The following is a 22,685-nucleotide window of genomic DNA, read 5'->3' on the forward strand; positions in this document are numbered from 1 at the left end:
GCGAAGGCCAGGAAACCCCCCAGCGATGCTGACTTCTGTTAGGACAGACGCCTGAATAGTTGTCACTGTGGTTCTTATTTTTAGATATATTCTAGTCGTGAACTTGAAGAAACGTTGAATAAAATCAGGGAAATTTTATCTGACGACAAGCATGATTGGGACCAGCGCGCAAATGCGGTAAGTGTTCTGTCAGCCTCCGCCTCTTTTATTTTGCCTTCCTCGGGCGCTCGCTTTTCCTGTTGTTTTATGTGGAAACGGTAGGGGACACGGGCCGCCACGGCTCGCCTCCCTGGTCGGCACGCTTATCAGAGTCAGTGAGTACATGTCATCGCTCCTTGGGTGATTTTGCCGGAGGAGATGGGCCTCGCTCAGCCTTATCCCTGGGATGCCCTGGGCCTGGGTCTCCTCTCACCCACTCCAGACCGGCCTCATCAGTGGAAGCAAAGCGACTGGGCAGAAGTCCCGGCCTCCACAGACCGCAGGCCGGAGCCCACCGGCTCCATGCTGGCATCTTGCCCCGACCATCCAGAGATTGCAGTGGAGGCCGAGGCTGGGGGGGGCTCCCTTCCTGGGCCTCCATCTCCTCATCTGAAAGGGAAGGCCTCTGAGGAATGTATGTGTTCAAGCTAGTAACAGAAGATGCCAAAACAGGTGAAGGAGTCCTGGGGATGACCTGGAAAACACGCGTGGAGACAGCCAGTGGAAGAGTTGAGAACGTACAAGGGGGTGGCAAGTGGAATGAGAACTGGCAGCAGAGACGGGACGCTTGGACTCTGGGTGTCTGATTCTTAGAAATAAGTAGAGAAGGAATAGATGGGGAGCGTTCTGGAAAACCCAGGCCCTACTCTCTAGGGGCTCCCCCTCTAATGGGGGAGACAGCTGGGGAAGGTTCGGGGCGCTGGGGGGGGCAGCCACAGAGCAGGGTAGCGCCACAGCAGGGCCCGACGTGGAGCCTGGACTGGAGAGGGCCTGGGCGCTGGGGGACCACACTTCCTTTAGTTTGTTAAACATTTTCCAATTGGATTTTAATCTGGTTCCAGTCCCATGTTGAGAGGCGCTGCCCACAGATGCTGGGCAGTTGCCTGTGTCCAGGGCAGAGGAAATGGTCCCCAGATGGTGCATCCTCTTGAAGACAGAATCCCCTCGTTCATAAGTGGCCAGCCTCAATATCAACCACTCCTGTGAGCCTGAAGATAGAAGGCGAATATCCCCAAGTGGAGACCGTGACTTCCAGCACTAGGCTGCATCATGCACATCAAGCACATGGCTGAAATCATGGCGCCGGCGCTTTCAGCTTTTGGAATTTAACCATTCAAGACAGTAGGTGATAACTTAGAGAAACATTTAGGGGATCCGTATTGAGAAAGCCCATTTCACGCCCGGAAGAGAGGCGGAGGCGGGCACCCAATGAGTCCTCCCCTGAAGGCGCTGGCGAGCCCTCCCCTGAAGGCGCAGTGGGCGCCGTGAGCCCTCATCCAGAGAAGACGCCGTGGTATTGGCAGGTTATCAAGCAGAACGTGGGCATTGCTGCTGTTTAAACACCGTGAATTCTGCTGTTGTTCTCTGCTTTTCTCAGGACTCGCTGCTTTCTCCCTGTCCGCCCGCCCAGCCATGGCGGTCAGGCAGCCCTGCTTTGGTCAGCCTTTGCCGGTGAGAGGGTCCTGGGCCCTGGTTGTGGCTCCCTTCCTTCTGCAGGCTGCAGGGGAGACAGCACTGAGGGGAGTCCAAACAGCGCCCATGGCGCTCCAGTGCAACAGTCTGCGGTCTGCGCAGTGAGCTTTTCCTCGGGGCGGCTGGCTGGCCCCGCCAGCAGACCATGCAATTCCGCACCCGGCCAGGGTTTCTCTCTGGGGATGGGGGTGGGGTTGGGGGTGCCGTGGTCCTCTCATCCAGGCCGTGCCAAGGGGCTCTGCTTTCATGTTCCTCTTTCCATTGCAGCTCAAGAAAGTCAGGTCCCTGTTGCTGGCTGGTGCGGCCCAGTACGACTGCTTCTTCCAGCATTTGCGCCTGTTGGACGGCGCCCTGAAGCTTTCCGCCAAGGATCTGCGGTCCCAGGTGGTACGCGAGGCCTGCATCACTGTGGCGTGAGTGTCAGCCCCCAGCCCCTCCCCCCGGCCCTGTCATTGCTCCTGGGCTTCCGACTCCAGACTGGGGCCAGCCATCAGCTCCCGGTGGTCACCCGTCTGCGTCCTCTTGGGGGCACACAGGGAGTGTGAGAGGGAGCCCCACTGCATCTTCCCCCTGCCCTCCAGGCCCTGCCCTCCGTGCCCCGTGGTGTTCCCTCCAGCCTCATGTCGCGTTGGCCGGGCACTGTGATATGTACGCTCCCTTTGGCCTGGGCTACTGGGCATCCTTTGGCCCTCTGCCTCCGCGGGTGCCGCTGTAGGGAAGGGGCACCCTGCTGCCCCTGGTGGCCTCGGGACCGTGGCCTGGCGCACAGTGGGTGCCTCAAAGATATATTCGCTTATTTTAGAAGAGCCCCTGGCCCCTCCCTGTGCCACTCGCCCCCCAGCTCACCTCTGTTTGCCTCGGTCTGTTTTCATGTCATTGCTGCGATGTGCCTGGATGTAGGTCATAGGTCATGAAGTTACCTCTCCAGCCCACAAGCTACCGTGGGCTGTCAAAAGTCCAGATAGGTGCAGTGGGGCCGGAGCGGGCCTCAGCTGGCAGATTCTCCAAGCATTTTGGCGGGCGGTCTCCCCGGGGGAGAAGTCGGGGTGCCCCCGGTCGCTGCGACCACTCGAGAAACACAGCATAAAGCAGTCAGCAAAGGTGGCCAAGGGGAAAATGACAGGTGCTGGAGGGGCTTGGCGTGTTCCTGGGGGAGGGGGCAGCACACAGTCAGCGCTCACTAAGTGCTCATGGAAACCGTCAGCCCTGCCCAGAGACACTCTCCCAGCATTTCTCTCCATGTGTGGGCACACCCGCGTCCTGACTGCACACGTCCCACTTTTCTCCTCTCGCCGCAGGCATCTCTCCACGGTCTTGGGCAACAAGTTTGACCATGGCGCCGAAGCCATCGTGCCTACCCTTTTTAACCTGGTCCCCAACAGCGCTAAGGTCATGGCCACGTCTGGCTGCGCGGCTATCCGTTTCATCATCCGGGTACGCGCTTTTTGCCCATGCTCGGGGCAGGGCAGGCAGGTTGCGCGGGGAGAGCCGGGAGGAGGGGCTGACGAGGAGGGACAGCTCGCCACAGACCCGTGGCAGGCCTTGGGACTCAGCAGGCGCCTCTCCTCTCCTCTTCCTCCTTCCCTTCCTCCCTGCCCGCTTGTTCTGTGCCCAGCATGTGCCCGCGCTGGCAGTGCCAGCACCTCCCTCCTTGCCTTGGCCCCTGGCCACACCAGTTACATCCAGGCAGGAAACGTTAAGCACCTACTGTGCGCCAGACCTGGAGTCAGGAAGACTCCTCTTCCTGAGTTCAAATCCAGCCTCTGACACTAACTAGCTGTGTGACCCTGGGCAAGTCACTTCACCTTGCCTTCCTCAGTTTCCTTCTCTGTCAAATGAGCTGCAGAAGGAAATGGCATGCCAGTGCAGTATCTGTCTAGAAAACCCCGGAAGTGGTCAGGGGGAGTCAGACATGACTGAAATGACTGAACAGTAACCATAGCAGCATGCCGGGCCGCTGGCGCGGGCGGGGAGAGGTGGTCGGCAGGACTGACTGCGCCACTTACCGGGCCTGATCCCGTGCCCACACGTGTTGAGGCACCATTTCTGTGTTTCAGCACACGCATGTGCCGCGGCTCATCCCGCTGATAACCAGCAACTGTTCCTCCAAGTCTGTGGCGGTGAGGAGGTGAGTGCGCGGAGGGGCCTTTGAGGCTGGCGGGGAGGCGAGGGGGGAGGGGAGCAGCTCCATCCTCCTCTGGCCCTGCCAGAGCGTGTCCTTGGTAGAATGGGAGCCCACAGCCACATCCCCGTGCATGCATGTACCCGCTCGGTGCACACTCACCCACAAGTGCACGCAAACACCCGTACATGTTGCACACACCCACACGTGCGCACATACACCCGCACGGTGCACACACACACTCACACATGTGTACACACGTGCACATACACATGCACAGTGCGCACACACCCACCCATGTGGGCACACACACACACCCTGCACACATGCACACTACCGGCCTTCTCTGGGCCAGCCCATTTGTATTCACGCCTCTGGGTCCTCTCCTTTCCAGGCGTTCCTTTGAGTTTTTGGACCTCCTCTTGCAAGAGTGGCAGACCCATTCCTTGGAAAGGTATGTGGGGCAGCCCCCGCTCTGCCTCAGGGTCGGGGGGGTGATGGTACTCGGGGGTGGTTCACTCTCCTCCTCCCCTTCACATGAATCAGAGTGAGGAGGGCGAGAAGCCCCCAGAGCGGTGGGCGCCGTGGGGTTTCCCTCGGCGCTCCCTCCCCCAAATCCACGCCGGCCCACTCTCCCTGCCCCCTTCTGTTCCCAGGTCAGGACCCCCCTGGGAGACAACCGTCCCGCTCCCCGGTCTGTGTCTTATTTGTTGTGCGTCTCGTCTGCCCCATCCATCTGGGAGCTGGTGCCACACTGAGCGCTTTTATAAATATCTCATGGGGCTCTTTCTACAGTTGGGGAAACTGAAGCAGGTAGCGGTGAGGCGGCCTGCCCAGGGCCCCACAGCTAGTGATGTCCAGAACCAGGCATCATGCTCTGGGCTTGGTGGCCAAAGCTCCTCCATGCAGGGGCCATTCCCATTAACATGTGGCCAGTCCCTCGGGCCATGACGAGGCCCCCTCGCTTTTTACTTTGGGGCCGGGGGTCCCTAACGTGAGGGGTCACCCAGTGGGGCCGTGGCGCACGCACAGTATGATGTCCCTCTGAGCCCCGAGGGCTGTTTGTCTTTCAGACACGCGGCCGTGTTGGTTGAGACAATTAAGAAGGGGATTCATGATGCGGACGCCGAGGCCAGAGTAGAGGCCAGAAAGTGAGGTTTTCTTGTTCTTGGCTGGGGACCCCGCCTCGTGCCCCTGGGGTCTGGGGTCTCTTGTCCTGTGTCTGAACGTGTCCAACCCTGGTCCTTTTCTGCTCCGTCCCGTGGTCTCTGTGTGCCCCCCAGGAGGGGCTGCCCGGGTGCCTTGGGTGGAGAACGGGAAATGGTTCCGCATCACGGCTTCCTTTTCCTTGTCTGCCGATCGATGCCTCTACTTGGGGAGGGGGCGGCCTGCCAGTTTCCAGGCTCTCCTCTCTTTCAAATAGAGCCTTGAACTGGGAAGTTTTGGGGGAGGTGCAGCCCTCCCAGTGACCGTTGTGCTCTCGGTCCTCCCAGGACGTACATGGGCCTCAGAAACCACTTTCCTGGCGAAGCTGAGACCTTGTATAATTCCCTGGAACCTTCCTATCAGCGCAGCCTCCAGACGTACCTCAAGAACTCGGGCAGCGCCGCGTCCCTCCCTCCCTCAGACCGATCGTCCTCCAGCTCCCAGGAGAGCCTCAAGTGAGTGTGGGAGGCGAGCTGGGCAAGTGAGCCTGGCACTGCGGGTGCTGTGCTCAGGGGGTGGGGGTGGGAGCCCAGGCACTGTGCTGGGGGAGGGGGCCGCTGGGTGCTATGGGCCGCTGCATGTGGGGGCCCCAGGCGCTGTGGGCACTGTGTGGGGAACGGGGGCCCTAGGTGCTGTGTGTGGGGGCCGTGGGTGCTGTGGTGGGGGGAGCCCAGGCGCTGTGGGCACTGTATGCTAGGACCATGGGGTGCTTTGCAGGGGGGCACTAGGCACTGCGCATGGGGTCCGACAAGGCAGTCTGCCACAGCTTGAGCCCACCAAGGGGCTCCCTGGTGTGCAGGGGTCACGCAGTATGGCTCAGGAACACAGCCCCTGGGCCCTGGCTGCTCTGGTCAGTAGGTGCAGGACATCCCCCCAGGCCCTTCATTGGCGCTTGTCGTCCTTCTTCTAGAAGCCCTCATTCCTCTCATCCCCTGACTCGCTCTCTGGGTCTCTGGGGGGCACCAGCAGGTGTAGACGGCCCTCTTCCGGAAGTTTGGTAGGGAAGGCGGGATGGAAGAGGTTTAGGGGGTCCTAAGGCATGGGCAGCAGGGGGAGGAAGGTGCCGGGATCAGGGTGAGATGCCAAGGTTGAATCAGGGCTCATGCCTCCATGACGAGGTGCATCCCTCCTGATGAAGGGGGCTCATGGAGAAGGAGCAAGCCCATGTGGTAGCCACGCCCATGCCAGGGGTGAGGGGGAGGGGCAGGGCCTCTGCGTGCCCCCTCCCCAAAGCTGCCCCCGTGGGAGCTGAGCAGCATGGAAGCCGCCCTTTGAGCCTCATAAGCACCCATCTGGCATCTGTGCATGGGAGATCTCGAGGGAAGGGCCTGTCTCTCTTGGAGTCCTAACCAGAGTTTGGGGGCTCCTTGCCAGAGAATCCCAGATCCCGCTTATGTTATGTCGGACCCGCTTACACTGCGCTTTTGCAAAGTTATCTCTGTGAGTGCATCTGTCCTGGGGGAGAGCCTGGCATCTTCCTGCCCGTGAGTGACAGACGCGCTTTCTCTCTTTCAGCCGCCCATTCTCCTCCAAATGGTCTGCGGGGAGCGCCTCGGCCGGCCCTGGGAGAGGTGAGACCACGTGGCGTGGGAGTGGCGCAGGATGGGCTTCATCTTGGCCAGTGCACCATCTCCATTTTCGTTGCTGATTGGAGGTGGGTTTAATGTGCACTCCCCACTTCCCCTGCCAGTTATCGCACGGCTTTGTTCTTTTTCCACCAGTGTCTTCCAGTAGCGGTAAAACGACGGGCAGTCCTGGAAGTCTTCAGCGGTCCCACAGTGACATCGATGTGAATACTGCTGCAGGGGCCAAGGCCCGCCATGTTGCTGGGCAGGCGGGTGGCGGCGGCAGCGGGCGCCTTGGCCCTGGTACCCTCACTCCTGGGTCTTACGCTTCTCTAGGTGAGAGAGAGAGCGAGTGTGAGCGAGTGTGTTGGGTTGGGTTGGGTTTTACAAAGCCCACTCCGGTCATTCGTCCCCAGGCTTTGTCTTCAGCATCTAGTTTATGTTTGTCTGTATCAGGGAGGCACAAGGAGCTAGTTTGGTTATGAAGTCCCTACTCTTGGCCCCCACTGCCTCCTTCGCTGCCCTTGGGCTCCGAAGCCAAGATGGTGTCCGCCGCTGCCGCCGGCGCAAACTGGGGGTGAGAGTCAGAAGCGTTTCATGGCAGGAGCATTTCCAGAGCTGGAGCTTCAGGAACACACAACATGCTCAGCACTCAGACAGTCCCTCCATTTTCTGACTTTTTCTGTACTTGTCCAGTTTCCTTTTTCTGGAGCTCACAGGCCCGCTCGTCCCAGGCCCCCAGCCCTGTTGCGGAGACCTCGTCCCTGCTCTCCTCCTTTGGCCGACACCGCTCGGCTTCCCTTTCCTCGCCTGTCAGGGAGTCCCCTCCTTGGGAGAGTCTGTTGAGCGATGGGACCTCCCATGTTGATGTGTGTTCACGTGCGTGCACGCGTGAGTGCAGTTGTGATGGCTAACGAGGGGCATGTGTTGTCAATTTCATTTGTTCACAATGAACTCGCCGCTAAACCACAGGTAACTTAAAAACAATTTTCCTCCCTCAAATTTGTTCATTTGAACTGTTCTACCTTGGAATTTTACGTAGTGTGCCGTTGTAAACCGGGAAAAGTCCTTTCTTCTCAAAGTTAGAGGCCATGGGCTTAAGGTTTGCAGACCTCCTGGATAGAGAGCGCCATCTTGGAGAAGACGTTGATGTTCCACCGGTGCGCATCAGCCCCAGGCCAAGGGGAAGGGGCTTAGAATAGAAGATGGGGAAGAAGCCCCTGAGGCCTTAGAGACACAGAGAGAGAGAGACACACACACACACACACAGAGACGGGGAGAGAGACACAGAGAGAGAGATATAGAGACAAACACAGAGACACAGAGATAGAGACAGAGACAGGCAGAGACACAGAGATAGAGAAAGAGACACAGAGACAGATACACAGAGACAAAGAGACACACAGGGAGAGACATGCAGAGGCAGAGATACACAGGGACAGGGAGAGACACAGAGAGAGAGAGAGACACAGAGACAGGGAGAGACCCACAGAGACAGAGAGCATGTGAGCGTCGCAGGACTTGTTCCCATCCCCTCCCAGACGCTCCTCTGCTGCTGCTGTCTGCAGCCTTGCTGCAGGTCCAGAGGTTCTTCGCCCAGTAGGTCTGCAGGCCTTAACCCCGACCAGTGCAGGAGAGGCATCTGGGAGGAAAAGGTCTGATGGGCATCTCATGCCTTCCCCCTAACCACTGAGCTCTCCTTTGTCCTTTGCTTTCCTGTTTGCCAAAGAGGACACATCAGACAGGATGGACGGTAAGCACTTTCTTCTGTTTGACCCTCGAACCCAACAGCCCCGTGTCTTTGTGAGCACTCAGAGAAATGGTGCTTGCTGCTTTCTGTCCCCGCCTCTCCCCATTCTGGGATGATCCTCTGGCCCTCCTGGGTCGGGAGAAGAGATCTCTCCTTGCCCACATTGGGCTCTGCTGGCCCTGGCCCTGCCACCGCTCCTGTGTCAGACATCATGTAAAAAAAGCATGTGTTCTTGGGAAAGGTCAAGTGAGGCCGACTGGTGTGGAAGTCAGGCTTGGAAGGACGTTGGAGGACGTCTGGTCCTCCTCCCTCGGAGGCCCAGGTTGGCCGAGGCACCAGCCCCGTGCTGCCCACTCTGTGAATTCCCAGGTTCCTCAGCCTTGGGCAGCCGATGGCTTGTCCTCTGTAAATTCAGGGGCTTTGTGAGTTCAGGAATGACAGGCGGCCTCTCCCTGCCCAGGCTGCATTGCTGCTTTTTTGAAAATGGGTTGTTGCGCTCATTTCTAACTTGACTCGAAGTCTGAAATTCAGGAAAGTGGCACAACCCCCATGAATGCATCCCTGATGACTCTTGGCTGGCTTTTAGGGTCCTTTTTATTTTCTAGTCCCAAGTGAGGAATCCTTTGGTTTCTCAACGTCCCTTTAATTTGAACGAGGGCCTTCTAATATCAGACTGCCTTGCCTGCTGTAGCGGGGTCGTAGTAGTAGGGTCATGATACACCCTCGGTCACACCTTGGGGAGTTGAGCCTGAGCTGGTCAGAGCCCCGTGCTCAAAGACCAGGAAACCAGGGCGGTCCTCGGCCACGTCTGAGGGTCCCTGCTCTGGCCAGGGGGAGGCGGGAGAGGAGACCGCACTGTGAGTGCCCACCCCCACCCCCTCACTATGGTTGGCAAGGGAGGCCACTTCTGGGATCGGAGTTAACATCTGCTCCCAGAACCTTTTTGGCTTTTGTTGCCATTTGAAACGAAGCAGTCTGAGACATGGAAGTCCCCCGTTGCCAGGCTTCCTTGTCTATGGCCGGGCTCACTTAGGACAGTGAGAGGCTGGCCCCTCTCGGCCCTGACGGTTCCTGAATGGCCCGGGAGGACTGTCCGTTTTTTCCCCAAATATGACATCTCTCTCAAAGGTGTTGAACTCATGCACTGTAGAATTGGTTGAAATGTCATTGTTATTTTATTTTTCCTGTTTAGGGACAGCTTCTGAAGATGGTAAGAATTGCACCTCCTCTTTGATAGCATAGAGAACCCTTGACCATAATGTTTCCATTCACCTTAAAAGCAAACTAAGACCATCTCTCAGAGGTTTCATACTAATGCCTCATTGGCTTTTCCGCTTGTTTTGTGGGTACGTGTGTGTGTGTGTGTGTGTGTGTGTGTGTGTGCACGTGCATATGGGGGGATGGGGTTTCCCAGGGGAGGGGCCATCACTTTGCTTGTGATTTTCATTTGAATCCCAGGCAACCATTGGCTGCTCAAGCATCGTTTTACATGTTTAACCACATCGAGTATAAAAGTAGGTGGATGGAATCATAGCTTTTCCAATAAAATGCTTAACGCTTTACTTTTATTTTTCACGTAAACCTGCCTTTGCTTTGGGGGACCATGGACTGCTGTCTGTGATGCTCTCATTGAGGCTCAGAAGCACCCCTAGGTGGTTCAGTTTAGAGGGGGCCTCCAGTCGGCATCGGAACAGCCGCTCCCCAAGGGCTTGAGTCCCCCTGGTCTGGTCCAGGCACTGGGCATGTCAGGATTGAGCTGGATTGATGGTCCCTAGGCAGCATCTCTGCCAGTTCTCCTACTCGGTCGGGGCCCAGCCTGTCCTGCTTGTCAAGTACGTTATCGACAGGCTGGGAATCTGGAGACCGCCGGTGTTGGGTCACGGGGTCGGCCTCCGGCCTATGAGTTGGCCCTTTCCTCTGGCCTGTTGCTTTTTGCTCTCATGTTCTCCCCTCCACCTCTTAGTTCCACATGTTTCTTTTCTCCCAATTTCCCAGTGTCCTGCACCAGCCAGGGGCACCCCATGTTTCTGTCCCCCAGCCGCAGATTGCCGGGCCCTGGTTTCTGGCCGGGGCAATGGGGCTTCCCAGTGGCTGTAGAAAAAAGGAGATTGGCCGGTCCCTGCCAACATTCTCTCCCTGGGGCTTGTGACATCTGGTCCAAGTCAGAAACGTGGCCCGTAACACTCAAATACAGCCCAAACCCAGGCACGGGCGTGCCCGCTAGCGAGGGAGTCTCTGGCCTCGTCCAGGCCCTGTCCTACAGGAAGAGAAAGGTGGTGGCCTGCTGGCGTCAGTCAGACCGCCAGGGACAGCCGGGCCCTTCCCAGTAAGGAAGAAAATGCACGTGACCGTGAGAGGTGGAAGCGAGACGTCTCATTTCGGCGTTGTTTGTCAGCCTTCCATTTCAAAGAGGGCGTCCAGATGCACCCGCTTGTCAGGGCCTAGTCCTGTTTGGTTTTAGCCGCAGCAAATGTGCACCTCAGTTCATCTGAGAAGTAGAGATTTTAGCGGGGCGCCTCAGAGGCAGTCCCCGCCAGCTTCCAGATGCGTAGAAAGTGGTGATGTGAGCCTTTCTCAGGGCCCCAGAAGGAGCCCTGGGCCCTCATAACGGAGACTTCCTTCCACAGGTCGCATGAGATCCAAGCTTTCCACGGCAGTGGCGGGCGTGGCCAACTCCAAGGCGGATTCCCGGGGGCGCAGCCGGACCAAGATGGTCTCCCAGTCTCAGCGTACGTATCACTCGTGGTCCAGCCTGCGGGCCGCGTGATAGCCAGGAGAGGCGGGGGCACGGCCGAGCTCTTGGCCGGAGAAAGGCCACCCACTGAGTTGTCCTTCTTGTCTTAGGTTCCTCGTCACCTGACAAAAACGAAGGTACCTCCCCAGCGCGGTGTGGCTCGGTGGTGGTGCATGTGATGAGCCCTTTTCTGGGGTTGCTGTGTGGTGTGGGCGTGTTGTTAGGGTTGGCTCAGATCAGGACCCCACCCCCACCCCTGCCCGCGTCAGAAGGTCCCCTCCTTTTAGCTGACCCGCCAGCCTCTCACGCGGGTGGAAGGATGAACACACAAGGTGATTTCTCCCTGTCCTCCCTCAGACCCTGCTGCCGCAGTACCTTGTTTCTGGTTCGAACTGCAGGCAGGTATGTGCTGCCTCGATTTCCTCCCGGGAGGGGGAACGGGGGGAAGAAGCACTGGCTACGCGTCTGCTCTGTGCCGGGGTGGGGCTCGCCCACTTGGAGAGGTCACCATTCCCATGATTTTCTGTTTTCACGAAGGCGTCACTAACCCAAAGGGGACACGTCTGCAGTCCTTTTAGAATAATGTGTTCATTCATCACTCGCTTGGTTATTGCAACTAAAATTGTAAATGCCCAGGGAGTTCCTCTGCCATCTTTGTATGGCATTCCGGATTTCCTCCCCATGATTGGTGCTCGAGGCACCACCTTCCCTCGAGGGGATTTCCACTGGCCCTTCACATCTCTGGCATCGGGGAGGGTTGTGGTGAGACAAGAGCGGGCTGACCTGCAGCCGGGCACGTTTCACCGTGTTGGTGTAATGGACCTGCAGGGGCTTCCCTTCTCAGAATCCTGGTATTGAATGTTTCAAGTCAGGATTTGGGATTGCAAAAAAGCCAATCATGTTGAAACCTGTTTATCACAGTTTTTTAAACCTTACTTTTTTTTTTTTTTTTTTTTTTAAAGTGAGGCAGTGGGGTTAAGTGAGTTGCCCAGAGTCACACAGCTAGGAAGTATTATGTGTCCAAGGCTGGATTTGAACTCAGGTCCTCCTGACTCCAGGGCCGGCGCTCTATCCGCTGTGCCACCTAGTTGCCCCCTTATCATGGTTTTTTAAGCAAGCTTGCAGAGACCCTGCTGTAGACTGAGACTGTCTGGCTTTTTATGTGGCTGAAGGAAAAATATTAGAAATAAGAATTCAGATTCTAGGTAGCCAGACAGGACCAACTGTCTTGAGGCCCAATCACATCCCCATCCAAAATCTGTCCTCAATTTAAACCTGAGGGCACCATCTGTGATCTCATGGAGAGCACATGTAGAATGGACCCCAGTAGATTCTGCTGACCAATGGGCCTGAGGAGACCAAGTGTTGGTAGCCCATGGTCACTCGGGCTTGCCCAGGAAAGAAGCCCCTCTTTAGATGGCCCGAGTTCTGGCTTTTACATTCTACCCCCGAACTCCTGCGATGGATGTAGAACGTCCTGGCTAGACACCGGGGAGCCAGAGATGCCCTTGGAAAGCCAAGCTGGTGACCCTGCTGTGTACACGAACCTTCTAGTCCAGAAAATGAGCCCCCATTGGCGGCTTCTGCCGACTGCACGTTCCCTGACAAATGACGTGAAAGAAGGGTACCCGCCCTGCTCTGTTGAAGGAGCAGGTGAGGGAGTCCAGAAGGAAAGCTGAGGAAGGCAGCCTCAAGTTCTGAATTGGGATCCACATACTTCCCAGGAGAGCCCCCCATCAGGGGAGGGGCTCTCGTCTGGGCTGAGGGAGCTAGGGCCCTGAGGGGAGGCTCGGGTCAGGCTCTGCTCCTCTGGAGGGGACCTTCTGCTTACTGGACCACAGCTCAGTCTGTGACATTGAAAACCGGTTCCCCAAAGGCCCGGGGCTGGTGGGTGTTGGGGGTTTTCTGGTTTGTTTGACCATGTTTGTACTCCCAAAACCCTTCAGGGAATACCCCTTGCTGTGACCCATGGTCACCGATGCATGAGTCTCTGCTCTCCAGTCCCACTGGAGCATAATGCTTGGTTTTTCCATGTTTTTTACGTCACCATTAAGAAAAATCCCATCGGATCTCTTGGATCGAAGCAGGTGTGTGTTAGGATTGTTGCCTCGGAGAAGTAAAAGGGGATGGGAGTGAGAAGACCTGCGGGGGGCAAGGGACGGGGCCGGGGGCGGGGTGGGGGCGGGGCCGGGGCTGGGGCTGGAGGCGGTTCCGTAGATGAGCCCCAGACTCCCTTGTGCCCGGGTGCCTGAATGGGGCCTGGGCCCGTGTTCTCGTGATAGTGCCTCGTTCAGTGGGGCTGGGCTTTTTCCCTCGTGAGTTCTCGAAGCCTCGTCGGCCTGTGACCGCCGCCATTCCTAAGAACGAGTCCGTCCACTGCATGTTGGCTGCCTTCATCCTTTCGAGGCCGTCCGGGTCGGCTGCTGAAAGGATGAAGCCGGGAGGCCGTCTTTTGTGGCGTGGGCCCCTCTGCCTTGTCCCCGAGCATCTCCTCAGCCTGGCCGTGAGAGCCGGGGGCGCCTGTGGGGCGGGGGCATTGTTCTGGCGGTCTGGCCGTCGTTGCTGGCGTGAACTGACTGAAGCGTTCCTTTCCCGTTTGCTGTTTGTGTTGAATCTGCTTTGCTTCTGCTCCCTCCCTCTCACGCCCGCTAAGGATCCCAGTCGGCTACCCCCATGGGCGGTAAGAACCCAGGGCCTGGATGTGCGCATGCATTTTTCCGTCACCCATTTGCATCTCCCAGAGAGCGCTCTATTCAGCAGAAGCCCTAGCCCTCCCTCCTCGTGACCATCGCTGGGCCTTGGTCAGGGAGGACCCCCGTAAGCCCTGGGCCTCTTGACCCTCAGCCCCAGGCTGGGCTGCAGGCACGGTCTTCTGGCTGGGGATCCCATCACTGACGCTCCTGGCATGGTTGCCCCGGGGCCCCGGCTGCCTCTGCACCGCACAGATGCCGTCCCCTGGTGCTCAGCTCACTAGAACGGCCCTCGAGTGAGCCTTGTGGCCAGCTGAGGCGGCATTCTGCCCCTGGCTCACTGGCTGATAAGGTGGGAAGGTCCAGGAGAGGCCTGGAGGGCCTGGACTCCCCGAGGGGACACTCTTACTGCAGCTGTAAGCAAAGTTACTGTCGCTTGGGGCCCCCGCTGGCCTGGGGCTGTTTGGGAGCCAGGGAAGACACCCACCCCCCCCCATCCCAGCCTCCGACAGAGCCACCACCCAGAGAACATCTGCTCTGTTCTCAGCAGGGTCTGGGCTCCAGAGCTTTCTGCCTGGTGGTGTCTCTGCTGAATAGAGCCGTTTGTAACATCAGCCTTGACGTCGTACTGTCTGCCATGTGCCTTGTGCCTCACTTGTGTCTGGTCTGCATCCAGTCAGGTTGTGCCCATAACGCTCTCCATCGTGTGCCTATGGCCAGGGGGCTGAGGGAGGGAAGGGTCCGTGGACGTGCGTGTGGCGGGGAGCTCCGTGGAAAAGCCTCTGCCTGGAGGGGATGCTGTGAGAGGAGCCTTCCCAGAATCACCAAGTTCAGGGGGCACCTACCCTACCTGTCCACAGAGGGATTCTTCCCTTGTGGGGATGCTGTGGCCTCATCTCCAACAACTAGAATCTGCTGGAAAAGAAACATGGCTCTGCCTGTTCTGGGACAGTCGGTGGCATGGGGGGGACCACGTAAAATGCCAAGAACTTGGGAAGACACCTTTGGACCAACCCCTCTGGGGGGGGAGGCTGGACCACATTTCATCCTGCTTGGGGCTTTGTAAAGGGCAGTGTGCGTCTTCGTGTATTCTTAACCCCCGGCAGTTTAAAATCTCAGAGTTGGAAGATGCAGGTGCTTCCTGCTTCCATGGAAAGGAGGGGAAGAGGGAGAAAGAGCCTGATTGATCTGGAAAAGGAGAACCCTGCAGGGGACAGGGTGGGTTGGAACTAGGGAAGGTGGTCAGGCATTGATCTGAAGGAGAAGAAATTGGCTCAGAGAGAGGACAAATGGAGGACAGCTCGGAGAACACTCTCCTTTCTGGCGTGGGAGAAGTGGGGTCTAGGCCCATTAGAGAGCACAGAAGAGGCTGGAGGACCAGCTGGAGAAGGAGAAGGTAGCTGGCCAGGCCTGGCTGGGGCTGGGACAGATTGTGGGAAGACATGGAGATGGGGGAGAGAATAAGTGCTTCTTCAGGGCCTGGCCCAAATGTCTGACCTCCCAGCATTCTGTCCGTTGTTGGCCCCTGCCCTGCTCAGGCTCGGTGGCCTCCCTGGCCACGTATCCCAGACTCATCCAGAAAGGGTGGGAGACAGACAGAGAGACGGGGACTTCTGAGATGATGCTCCCAGTCTGCAGCAATTTTAGGAAGTCTTGGGCAGTCGGCAGCCCAGATGCTCATCGAAGGCAAAGGATGTGGAAGAGAAAAATGAATTGGGCAGTTGGCCAACTGGCTTAGACTATCGGGCAGGTTGGCCGTATTCTTGTCCAGAAAGGGCTGGTAATAACGTATTGGCCAGGGATCTTTCAAATCACTCCAGAAGAGGTTAAGCTGCCAAGATGGGGGCAGGGACTCTACCTGTAACCTGCCTATTCCCCGCCCCAGGGGAGACAGAGACAGAGACAGAGGGCTCCAGAAGGAGGGCCTAGGCCGCTCCACGCACACTTTGCGTCCTTTTTCTCCACGAGGGGAATGATCTTGGGAACAACAATGAGCAGCAGAAAGTCAGTGCCCGATGTCAGTAAGGGGACGTGGCATCGGGGGCGCCCCTGGGCTCAGCGGGCAGGCCTGGAGTTAGGGGGACCTGAGCTCGGGTCCAGCCTCAGACACGTGCTCCTAGCTGTCACCCTGGGCACGCCACTTAACCAACACTGCCTGCCTCAGTTTCCTCAGCTATAGAGTGGGAATCATGGTGAGGATCGCATGAGCTCATAGTTGTAAAGCGCTTAGTGCAGCGCCATGTCAGTGCTGCTCGCTGTTGTCCACAGAACGGATGGATTTGATCCGTGTGTCCAAGAGGCGCCAGCTGATCAGTGTTTGTGATAGCTGAAAGGTCATAGAAAACAGGAGGGGGCTGCATGAGGCTGTAGAACAACCAGCGGCCCCATTTGGGGGGAGGAGAGAGAAGGGGGAGGGAGAGAGTGAGAGGGGCATGGGGGGAGAGAGGGAAAGGAGGGAGGGAGAGGGGAGAAAAGAAGGAGGGAGACAAAGAAGGGGGAAGGGAGGGAGAGAAAGGAGAAAGAGGCCAGAGAAAAAGGGAGAGGGAGAGAGAAGGGAGAATGGGTGGAGGGAGAGAGAGAGAAGAGAAGAAGGAAAGACAAAGAGGAGGGGGGATAAGAGAGGGAGGGAGGGAGAGAGAGAAGGGGAAGAGAGGGAGAGAAGAGGAGAGGGGAGAGAAGAGAGAGGCAGGAGAAAAAGGAAAAAAAGGGAGGAGAGAGAGAGAGAGAAGAGAAGAAGGAGACAGAGAAAGAAGAGAGAGAGATGGGAGAAAAAGAAGGGAGGGAGAGTGCAGATCCTCCATCTGGGATCTGGACTTGGATCCTGGGAGAACTCTTGAACGAGTTATTAGGGAGATAGTTGATGACTTTGTCCCACACGTGCACATGGACCTCTCTGGGCGGCCAGACTCCTTTTTACCGTCAGCCTGGCAGGACTGCCCAAGGCTACTTCCTGTTTTTGTCGGTGAATTGGAGAAAGACCCCAACCGAGAAGGTTCACAGGTCTGCTTTACAGATGACACAAAGCTTGGAGGTAGTGCTAACAGCTGGTGAATTTGATTCCTCGGGAGTCTTGGTAGCCGAGGGCATGGGGCTGAATAAATAAGAAACTTTGAGTGTCTTAGAGGTAAATTCTTGAGCTGACGTGGGCCCTGTTGGCAGAGGCCTGAGGGGCCGCCAGCCCTGGTTGTGCTCAGAGGGCACAGGCCTTCCTCAGCCCTCCTCGGGAGCGGCATGGGCAGTAGAGAGGGCTGGGGTGGTGCAGGGCCCGGACTGGCCGAAGGAACGGGAAACGTCTGAGCAGGTAGAGGCGAAGACTCAGCGGAGCTGTCTTGGAATGGTGTTCCTTTAGAGGGAGGCTCACACCCTCTTGGGTCCCAGCGTTCAGGCCTGGGAGATGGGGCAGGGCAGGAGAGCTGTCCCAGTGGGGAACAGCCACCCTTCTTTGGGGGCCCCTGAGCAGAGGCCGGACGGTTGCTTCTCTGCTCCATCCCAGGGAGAATTCCTTTGGGGTAGGAGGCCCCGATGCACGGGTGCCTCTTCTCTAGCCTCCTCAGTGGCCGGACTCCCATCGCTCTCCATGGGCTCTCACTTTTCCGTCAGAGCCCCTGCCCCCTGCCCACAACACTTAGAATAGCTTCACAAATCGGGAGGCGAGGGGGCTTTTCGACTGTGTCCTCGGACGATCGGATCTCCCGGGTGTCCTGTGCGCTGGGGCTGCCTGGGGAAGGCACCCAGGGGAACCCCGGGGCTTCCTCACCCACGCTCTGACCAGCTTCTTGTCTCCTCCTTGGTGGGCCATCCCACTCGTCCTCCCATAACTTCCTACCACTTTGGAAACTTCCTGTGCCTCCTTTCATGTCTTGTTTTCCACTGTTTAGCTGGCAGTCGCTCGGGGTCCCCAGGAAGAGTTTTAACCAGCACCGCGCTCTCCACCGTGAGCTCAGGCGTTCAGAGAGCACTAGTCAGTCCCGCGTCGGCCCAGAAGCGAAGCAAGATCCCTCGGAGCCAGGGCTGTAGCCGAGAGGCTAGCCCTTCTCGCCTCTCCGTAGGTAAGGCCTGCCGCGTGCCCTCTGGCCCTCTCTGTCTCCCTCGTGCTTTCCCAAGGGCTCTCCTGGGCCCAGCATCCTGCTGAGTGCCTGCGCGCTTCACCAGCTTCCCTTATGTTTCTGTGGCCCTGTCTGTTATCTTCCTGCCTTGCTCTGGATTTTAAGGGTTTGTTTGGAAGCAGACCTTTAAGTTACTGGCCCAACCGAGCAGCCAACCACTTTGTCTTGGGTTTGCCCGGAAATGTGTAATTTTATCAAAAGCAGTCAGGTTTTTGCCTGCCTCTCCCTTCCAGCGGGTGCTGCTCCCTGCAGACTTTGGACAGAGATGATGGGGCCGTGGCCTCGGTCCTGGGGCGAGGAGCCCTTTTCTAGGTGACTCTCAGAGGCCCCGGCGGGGTGGGCCGAGGGACATCGGAGGGCTCCCCCTCAACAGACGCAGCCTAGGAGCTGGTTGGAGGCCGCCCGGAGCAATCCTCAGGGACCACACACTAAAGAACATCTTTTCTTGTGTCCCTCCGTCCCGTCGTGCCGGTCCGTGGGCACAGCGCGAGGCAGTCGCATCCCTCGCCCCAGCGTGAGTCAGGGCTGTAGCCGCGAGGCCAGTCGGGAGAGCAGCAGGGACACGAGTCCGGTCCGCTCTTTCCAGCCCCTGGGTGAGTACTTGGCGACTCGCGGTGGCATGGCCTGTTCTGCCCTCACTCACCTCGTCTCATCCGTCTCCCATTACCGTATCGGGGCTTGGCCCATGGTGGGCACTGCTTGTTCCCTCTCATCCCCCGCAGTGCCGCCGGTCCCTGAGGAGGCCAGAGGCCTCTTCTGATGCCCTCGTGTCCGTCTCTGGGGTGTGGAGGGAAGCCAGCGTTGTCCAGGATTTTCTGGTGACTCTGTCCTGCCCTCTGCTGCCCCAGATGGACGATAAGCCCCAATGCACCACGTTGACTTCCATTTCCAGCGTCACCATGGGGGAGGCCTCAAAAGCCATGCTGGTCTCAGCTCCCTGTATGACCCATAGCAAGTCAACGGCTCCGGCCTTCCCCTGCCCTCTAGTAAGTCCCGAGGCCGTGGTCAGGCCAGAAGAACGTGGCTTGGCATCTCTGGGCATTGAAAAGTGCTGCGTCCAAGGTGTTCTGATGGCCCTAGTCTGGGGGTCCTCACAGACCGAAGGAGCCAGCCAGTTCTGACTGAGTGAGGGTCCGAACCCTGCCATCCCCTGTGCTCGGGTCCCAGGGGCACCTGAAAGTGAACTCCGATGCTGTCTCTCTTGAGAAGCAGCTTCAGGGACATGGGAATGCCTGCGGCATTGCCTTCACACTTCCTGGCCACGTGTGGAAAGCGCAGGTCCACCGATCCCCACGATCGCTTTCCGTCATAGTCAAAGGAGAGAGGGGACGAGGGTTAGGAAGGGACAAGAGAGCTCACTGCAAGCGTGTGCACGTGTGTGTGCGGGAGTCAGGGTGGTGTAAGCAGAGCTCCCCCTTCACTCCCTTCGGGTTTTTCCTCTAAGACACTTTGGGTCTAAAATCCCACAATTGCTATTAACACGACAAACATGCCCCTCCTCAGCTGGCTCACGCTGGGGCTCTGCTGTGCCCATCTTCCATTTCTTCCACTCGTGGGTGCCAGAAGCTCCAGGAGGAGGCAGGTGTGCTCCTCCACTCTCACCTGGGAGCCTCCCTCCCCACCCCAAAGTGTAGACAGACTCAGGCTGGCCGTTCCTGCCAAGCTTGGATTGGTTCTTTGTGTACTGGATGCCCATGACTTTTCTGATTCTTGTATGACTTCTGAATTTGGCTTGTGATAGAAAGAAGTGGTTTCCTTTTCCTTAACAAGTGTTGTTAGGATTTGTTGCCCTTCTGGGGTGCTGTGCAGGGAGGCCCCTTCTGTAGGAAGAGAGGGCCGGCCATCTGAGCCTCCTAGACAGGGCTGTTTTCTGCCTTCTACGTCTGGAGGAGGCACTAACTTTGCTCTTGTCCTGCTTTGCCCCGATCACTCTGCCCCAGACACTCCCTGCAGGCAGTTAGGACCAGGGACTGGTGTAGATGGGTTAGGGTTAGACAGGCCTGGGCCCCTGTGCTACCTGGGGGAGAGCTGTGCAGGGAGCAAGGCATTTAGGGTTAGGCAGGCACAGACCCTGGGGCCCACCTGGACGAGAGCTGTGCCCAGAGTGGCGCATTTAGGGTTAGGCAGGCCTGGGCCCTTGGACCCCCCTGGGGGAGAGCTGTGCCCGGAGTGGCACATTTAGGGTTAGGCAGGTCTGGGCCCTCGGGCCCCCCTTGGGGAGAGCTGTGCCCAGAGTGGCTGCCTCCCGATGAAATAGCAGGTCCACGGCCGCTGTGCCCACGGATTGAGTTCTCTGCAAACTTAGCCAGGAAGCTGCTTCCTCCTGCTGCCCCGTAGTCATCCTCCTCATTCAGAGCCCTCTGTGGTGAGGCCTGGGGTGGGAGCAGGCAACAGAGTGACGTTGGGTAATTGACCCATCCAGGCTGGAGAGTTTTCCTTTCTGGCCTGAGCCCCGGAAGGAACATGTGGCTACATGATCCATGTCCAGAGCGTGGAGAAATGTGATCTGATTCCCATCTGGACGGACACTCTTTCATCTACAGAAAATGCATTGTGGCTTTAGGGTTCTTGAGCTGAAACTTGACTGTGGAGTGAAAAAAAGATTTCCTACTTTTTCCTTGCAAATCAAATGCCACATATATGTTTTTTTTAATTTGGTTTTAAAATTAGGCCTGCTAAAGCTTAGAGTTTTTAAAGTGTCTGATTTTCTTGACTTTGCCTTTTGAAGGACAGAGCTAATGGGAAAAATAGCAAATTAATTTCTTCCTGTTTTTACAACGGGCATTTCAGAATGCTGCCTGAATGGGCGCTTGTCCCAGTGTCTATCGTGCTGCCGTTTTCAAAACAAACATTTTTTAGGGTTGTGGCCAGATATGTTTCAGGACAGTAGCCTGGATTTTGTGGGAAATGCCTCTTCTTAAAGTAATTGCCCACCCAGGAGAGAGCAGGGAGGGCGTTCAGGGAAGCCCCTCTGGAGGGGGAGGGTCTGGGCCCCGGCCTTCCTCCCCGCCTTCCCTTGCCCCCCACCCAAAGGCTTCATGCCTGTGGACAGAGGGTCTCTGGGCCCCCCCAGCTCGTTCCCTCGCTTGCTTGCACGGCCCCCGCTCTGTTCCTGTGGTAACAGGCAGGCTTTGTGTGGTCCTGTTATTCCAGCTTCCAGGCATCACTCCAGATCGACAGGTGCCCTCTACACCCCCGATGTTTGCGGGGCCACAGGTGAAGGATGAGTACCTTGGCTCTCGGCTCTGCCGCCATCTTGCTTTTGTTCTAACTGAATTTCCGTTGAATCATCCCCACCCCACCCCACCCCACCCCGTTTTCCCAGACCCTGATTGATTTCTTTCCATTCGGTCCTTGCGCTAGAGAATCCCCCTACGTAGAGTGGTCATTTGGGGCGCTGCCTTCTCGGGGCCCTTCTCCCTCTCTTCTTGTCTGTCCCATCATGTGTAGACTCTTGGTTTTCCCACTGCATGTCGTTTTCTAACATCGAGATGTATGTTTGTGGTCCATTTCATGTGCTTGCTTGGAACACGCACACAGACGCGCACACACGCACACCCACGCGCACCCGCGCTCGTCCCCACCAGGGCGGCCTCCTGTCGGGGGCCCGGGCTTCCCCTCTCAACAGCACTTCACATGATGTCAGGCCCGCGGCTTGGGCAGCTCAGAGAGGAGGCCGGCCTCCCTGGATGCGGCTCCTGACCCCCGCGGCTCTCCACACAGGCTCCATTTGAACTGCTGTTTCTCCCTCATTTTTCCTGTGCTTCTTGTCCATCCCATGGCCTTCCAAACCCCACACCCTGGCTCCGAGGGTGGGTGTGACACTCGGCTTCCTTCTGTCGCGGCAGGGACGGGCTACGGGATCAGTCAGTCCAGCCGCCTGTCGTCCTCTGTCAGCGCCATGCGTGTCCTGAACACGGGCTCCGACGTGGAAGAGGCCGTCGCCGACGCCTTGGTAAGCACGCCCCTTGCCTCTCTCTTAGTTACTCTGGTGCTTGGGGACCTACCTGTCCCCTGCCCGATGGGGACGGGCCATTGTCTGGGGGGAAGTTTCAGTTACTGCTAAAAGGAAGAAAGAAAAATTCCCGAGCTCGTGGGGGCGAAGGTTCCCCGGGGCAGAGGCCCGAAGCGCCCTGTCAGGATTTGTGTAGGACGTGTTTCGTTTTGTTTGTCCCGAAGCCTGCTTTAGCCTCTTCTCACTGTGTCGAAGACTTGTGGCTTTGGGAGTGTGCAGGCGTCTCTGGGGAGAGAGAAGCTTTCGTCTTCTCTCGCACGCCTCCGGCACTCACATTGTCCTTCCTTTGCCTGTTGGGTCATAGAGCGGGCATGCCCCTGGTCCCGCGTCCCAAGGAGACCACAGAACCCTTTGGGAGTTTCCATGGAGTCCAGTGGAAGGGAGATGTCCTGCCCCCACCGGTCACAGATGACCGACCCAGCCCCGTCGTGCCTCCTGAGGGCTCGGCATTAGACATGGGAGGGGTCAGCAGCCGGGCCCACTTCTCGAGGAGGTGTTTGCTGTGGCTGCCTGCCCTCCGGGGCCGGCCCTGTGTCGGGGAGCCTGTGTTGTTGAAGGAAGGGAGGGCTAACAGGGGTGTCTTCTCACTGTTCTCCATTTTTCTCTCTGATAATTCACTGCTCTCAGCTCTTAGGAGACATGCGGACCAAGGTAGATAAATGGCTGTTTATTCCCCTTTTGTGACCATGTTTCTCTGTCTGTGCAGTATCTATGCACCACATTCTCAGCTAGCTCTCTGACAAAAGAGGAGACATGCAAGTCAGGTCACACTTGGTGCCCAGGCAGGATCAGAACCCTAGACTTGAGGACAGAGGCACAGAAAGCG

At 57.6% G+C, this 22,685-nt stretch overlaps 1 protein-coding gene across 12 annotated transcripts in view; it reads left to right on the forward strand.

The window, feature by feature from the left end:
* Window positions 1-22,685, forward strand: part of CLASP2 (cytoplasmic linker associated protein 2) — a 141,467-nt gene that overhangs the window by 84,650 nt on the left and 34,132 nt on the right. For 5 of the 12 annotated variants that reach the window (XM_027835789.1, XM_027835792.1, XM_027835790.1 and 2 more), the window contains 15 exons: window positions 85-177; window positions 1,939-2,084; window positions 2,970-3,105; window positions 3,729-3,799; window positions 4,188-4,247; window positions 4,867-4,944; window positions 5,287-5,454; window positions 6,515-6,570; window positions 6,721-6,900; window positions 9,507-9,524; window positions 10,942-11,043; window positions 17,617-17,787; window positions 18,330-18,437; window positions 20,998-21,060; window positions 21,693-21,799. In XM_027835789.1, the coding sequence (XP_027691590.1) occupies window positions 85-177; window positions 1,939-2,084; window positions 2,970-3,105; window positions 3,729-3,799; window positions 4,188-4,247; window positions 4,867-4,944; window positions 5,287-5,454; window positions 6,515-6,570; window positions 6,721-6,900; window positions 9,507-9,524; window positions 10,942-11,043; window positions 17,617-17,787; window positions 18,330-18,437; window positions 20,998-21,060; window positions 21,693-21,799 (1,557 nt within the window). The remainder of the gene's footprint in view (window positions 1-84; window positions 178-1,938; window positions 2,085-2,969; window positions 3,106-3,728; window positions 3,800-4,187; window positions 4,248-4,866; window positions 4,945-5,286; window positions 5,455-6,514; window positions 6,571-6,720; window positions 6,901-9,506; window positions 9,525-10,941; window positions 11,044-17,616; window positions 17,788-18,329; window positions 18,438-20,997; window positions 21,061-21,692; window positions 21,800-22,685) is intronic. The other 7 variants (XM_027835794.1, XM_027835797.1, XM_027835798.1 and 4 more) reach the window with 4 other exon arrangements.

This window comes from Vombatus ursinus, unplaced genomic scaffold, assembly GCF_900497805.2.
Source record: "Vombatus ursinus unplaced genomic scaffold, bare-nosed wombat genome assembly UNPS02014817.1, whole genome shotgun sequence".
NCBI classification, from domain to species: domain Eukaryota; kingdom Metazoa; phylum Chordata; class Mammalia; order Diprotodontia; family Vombatidae; genus Vombatus; species Vombatus ursinus.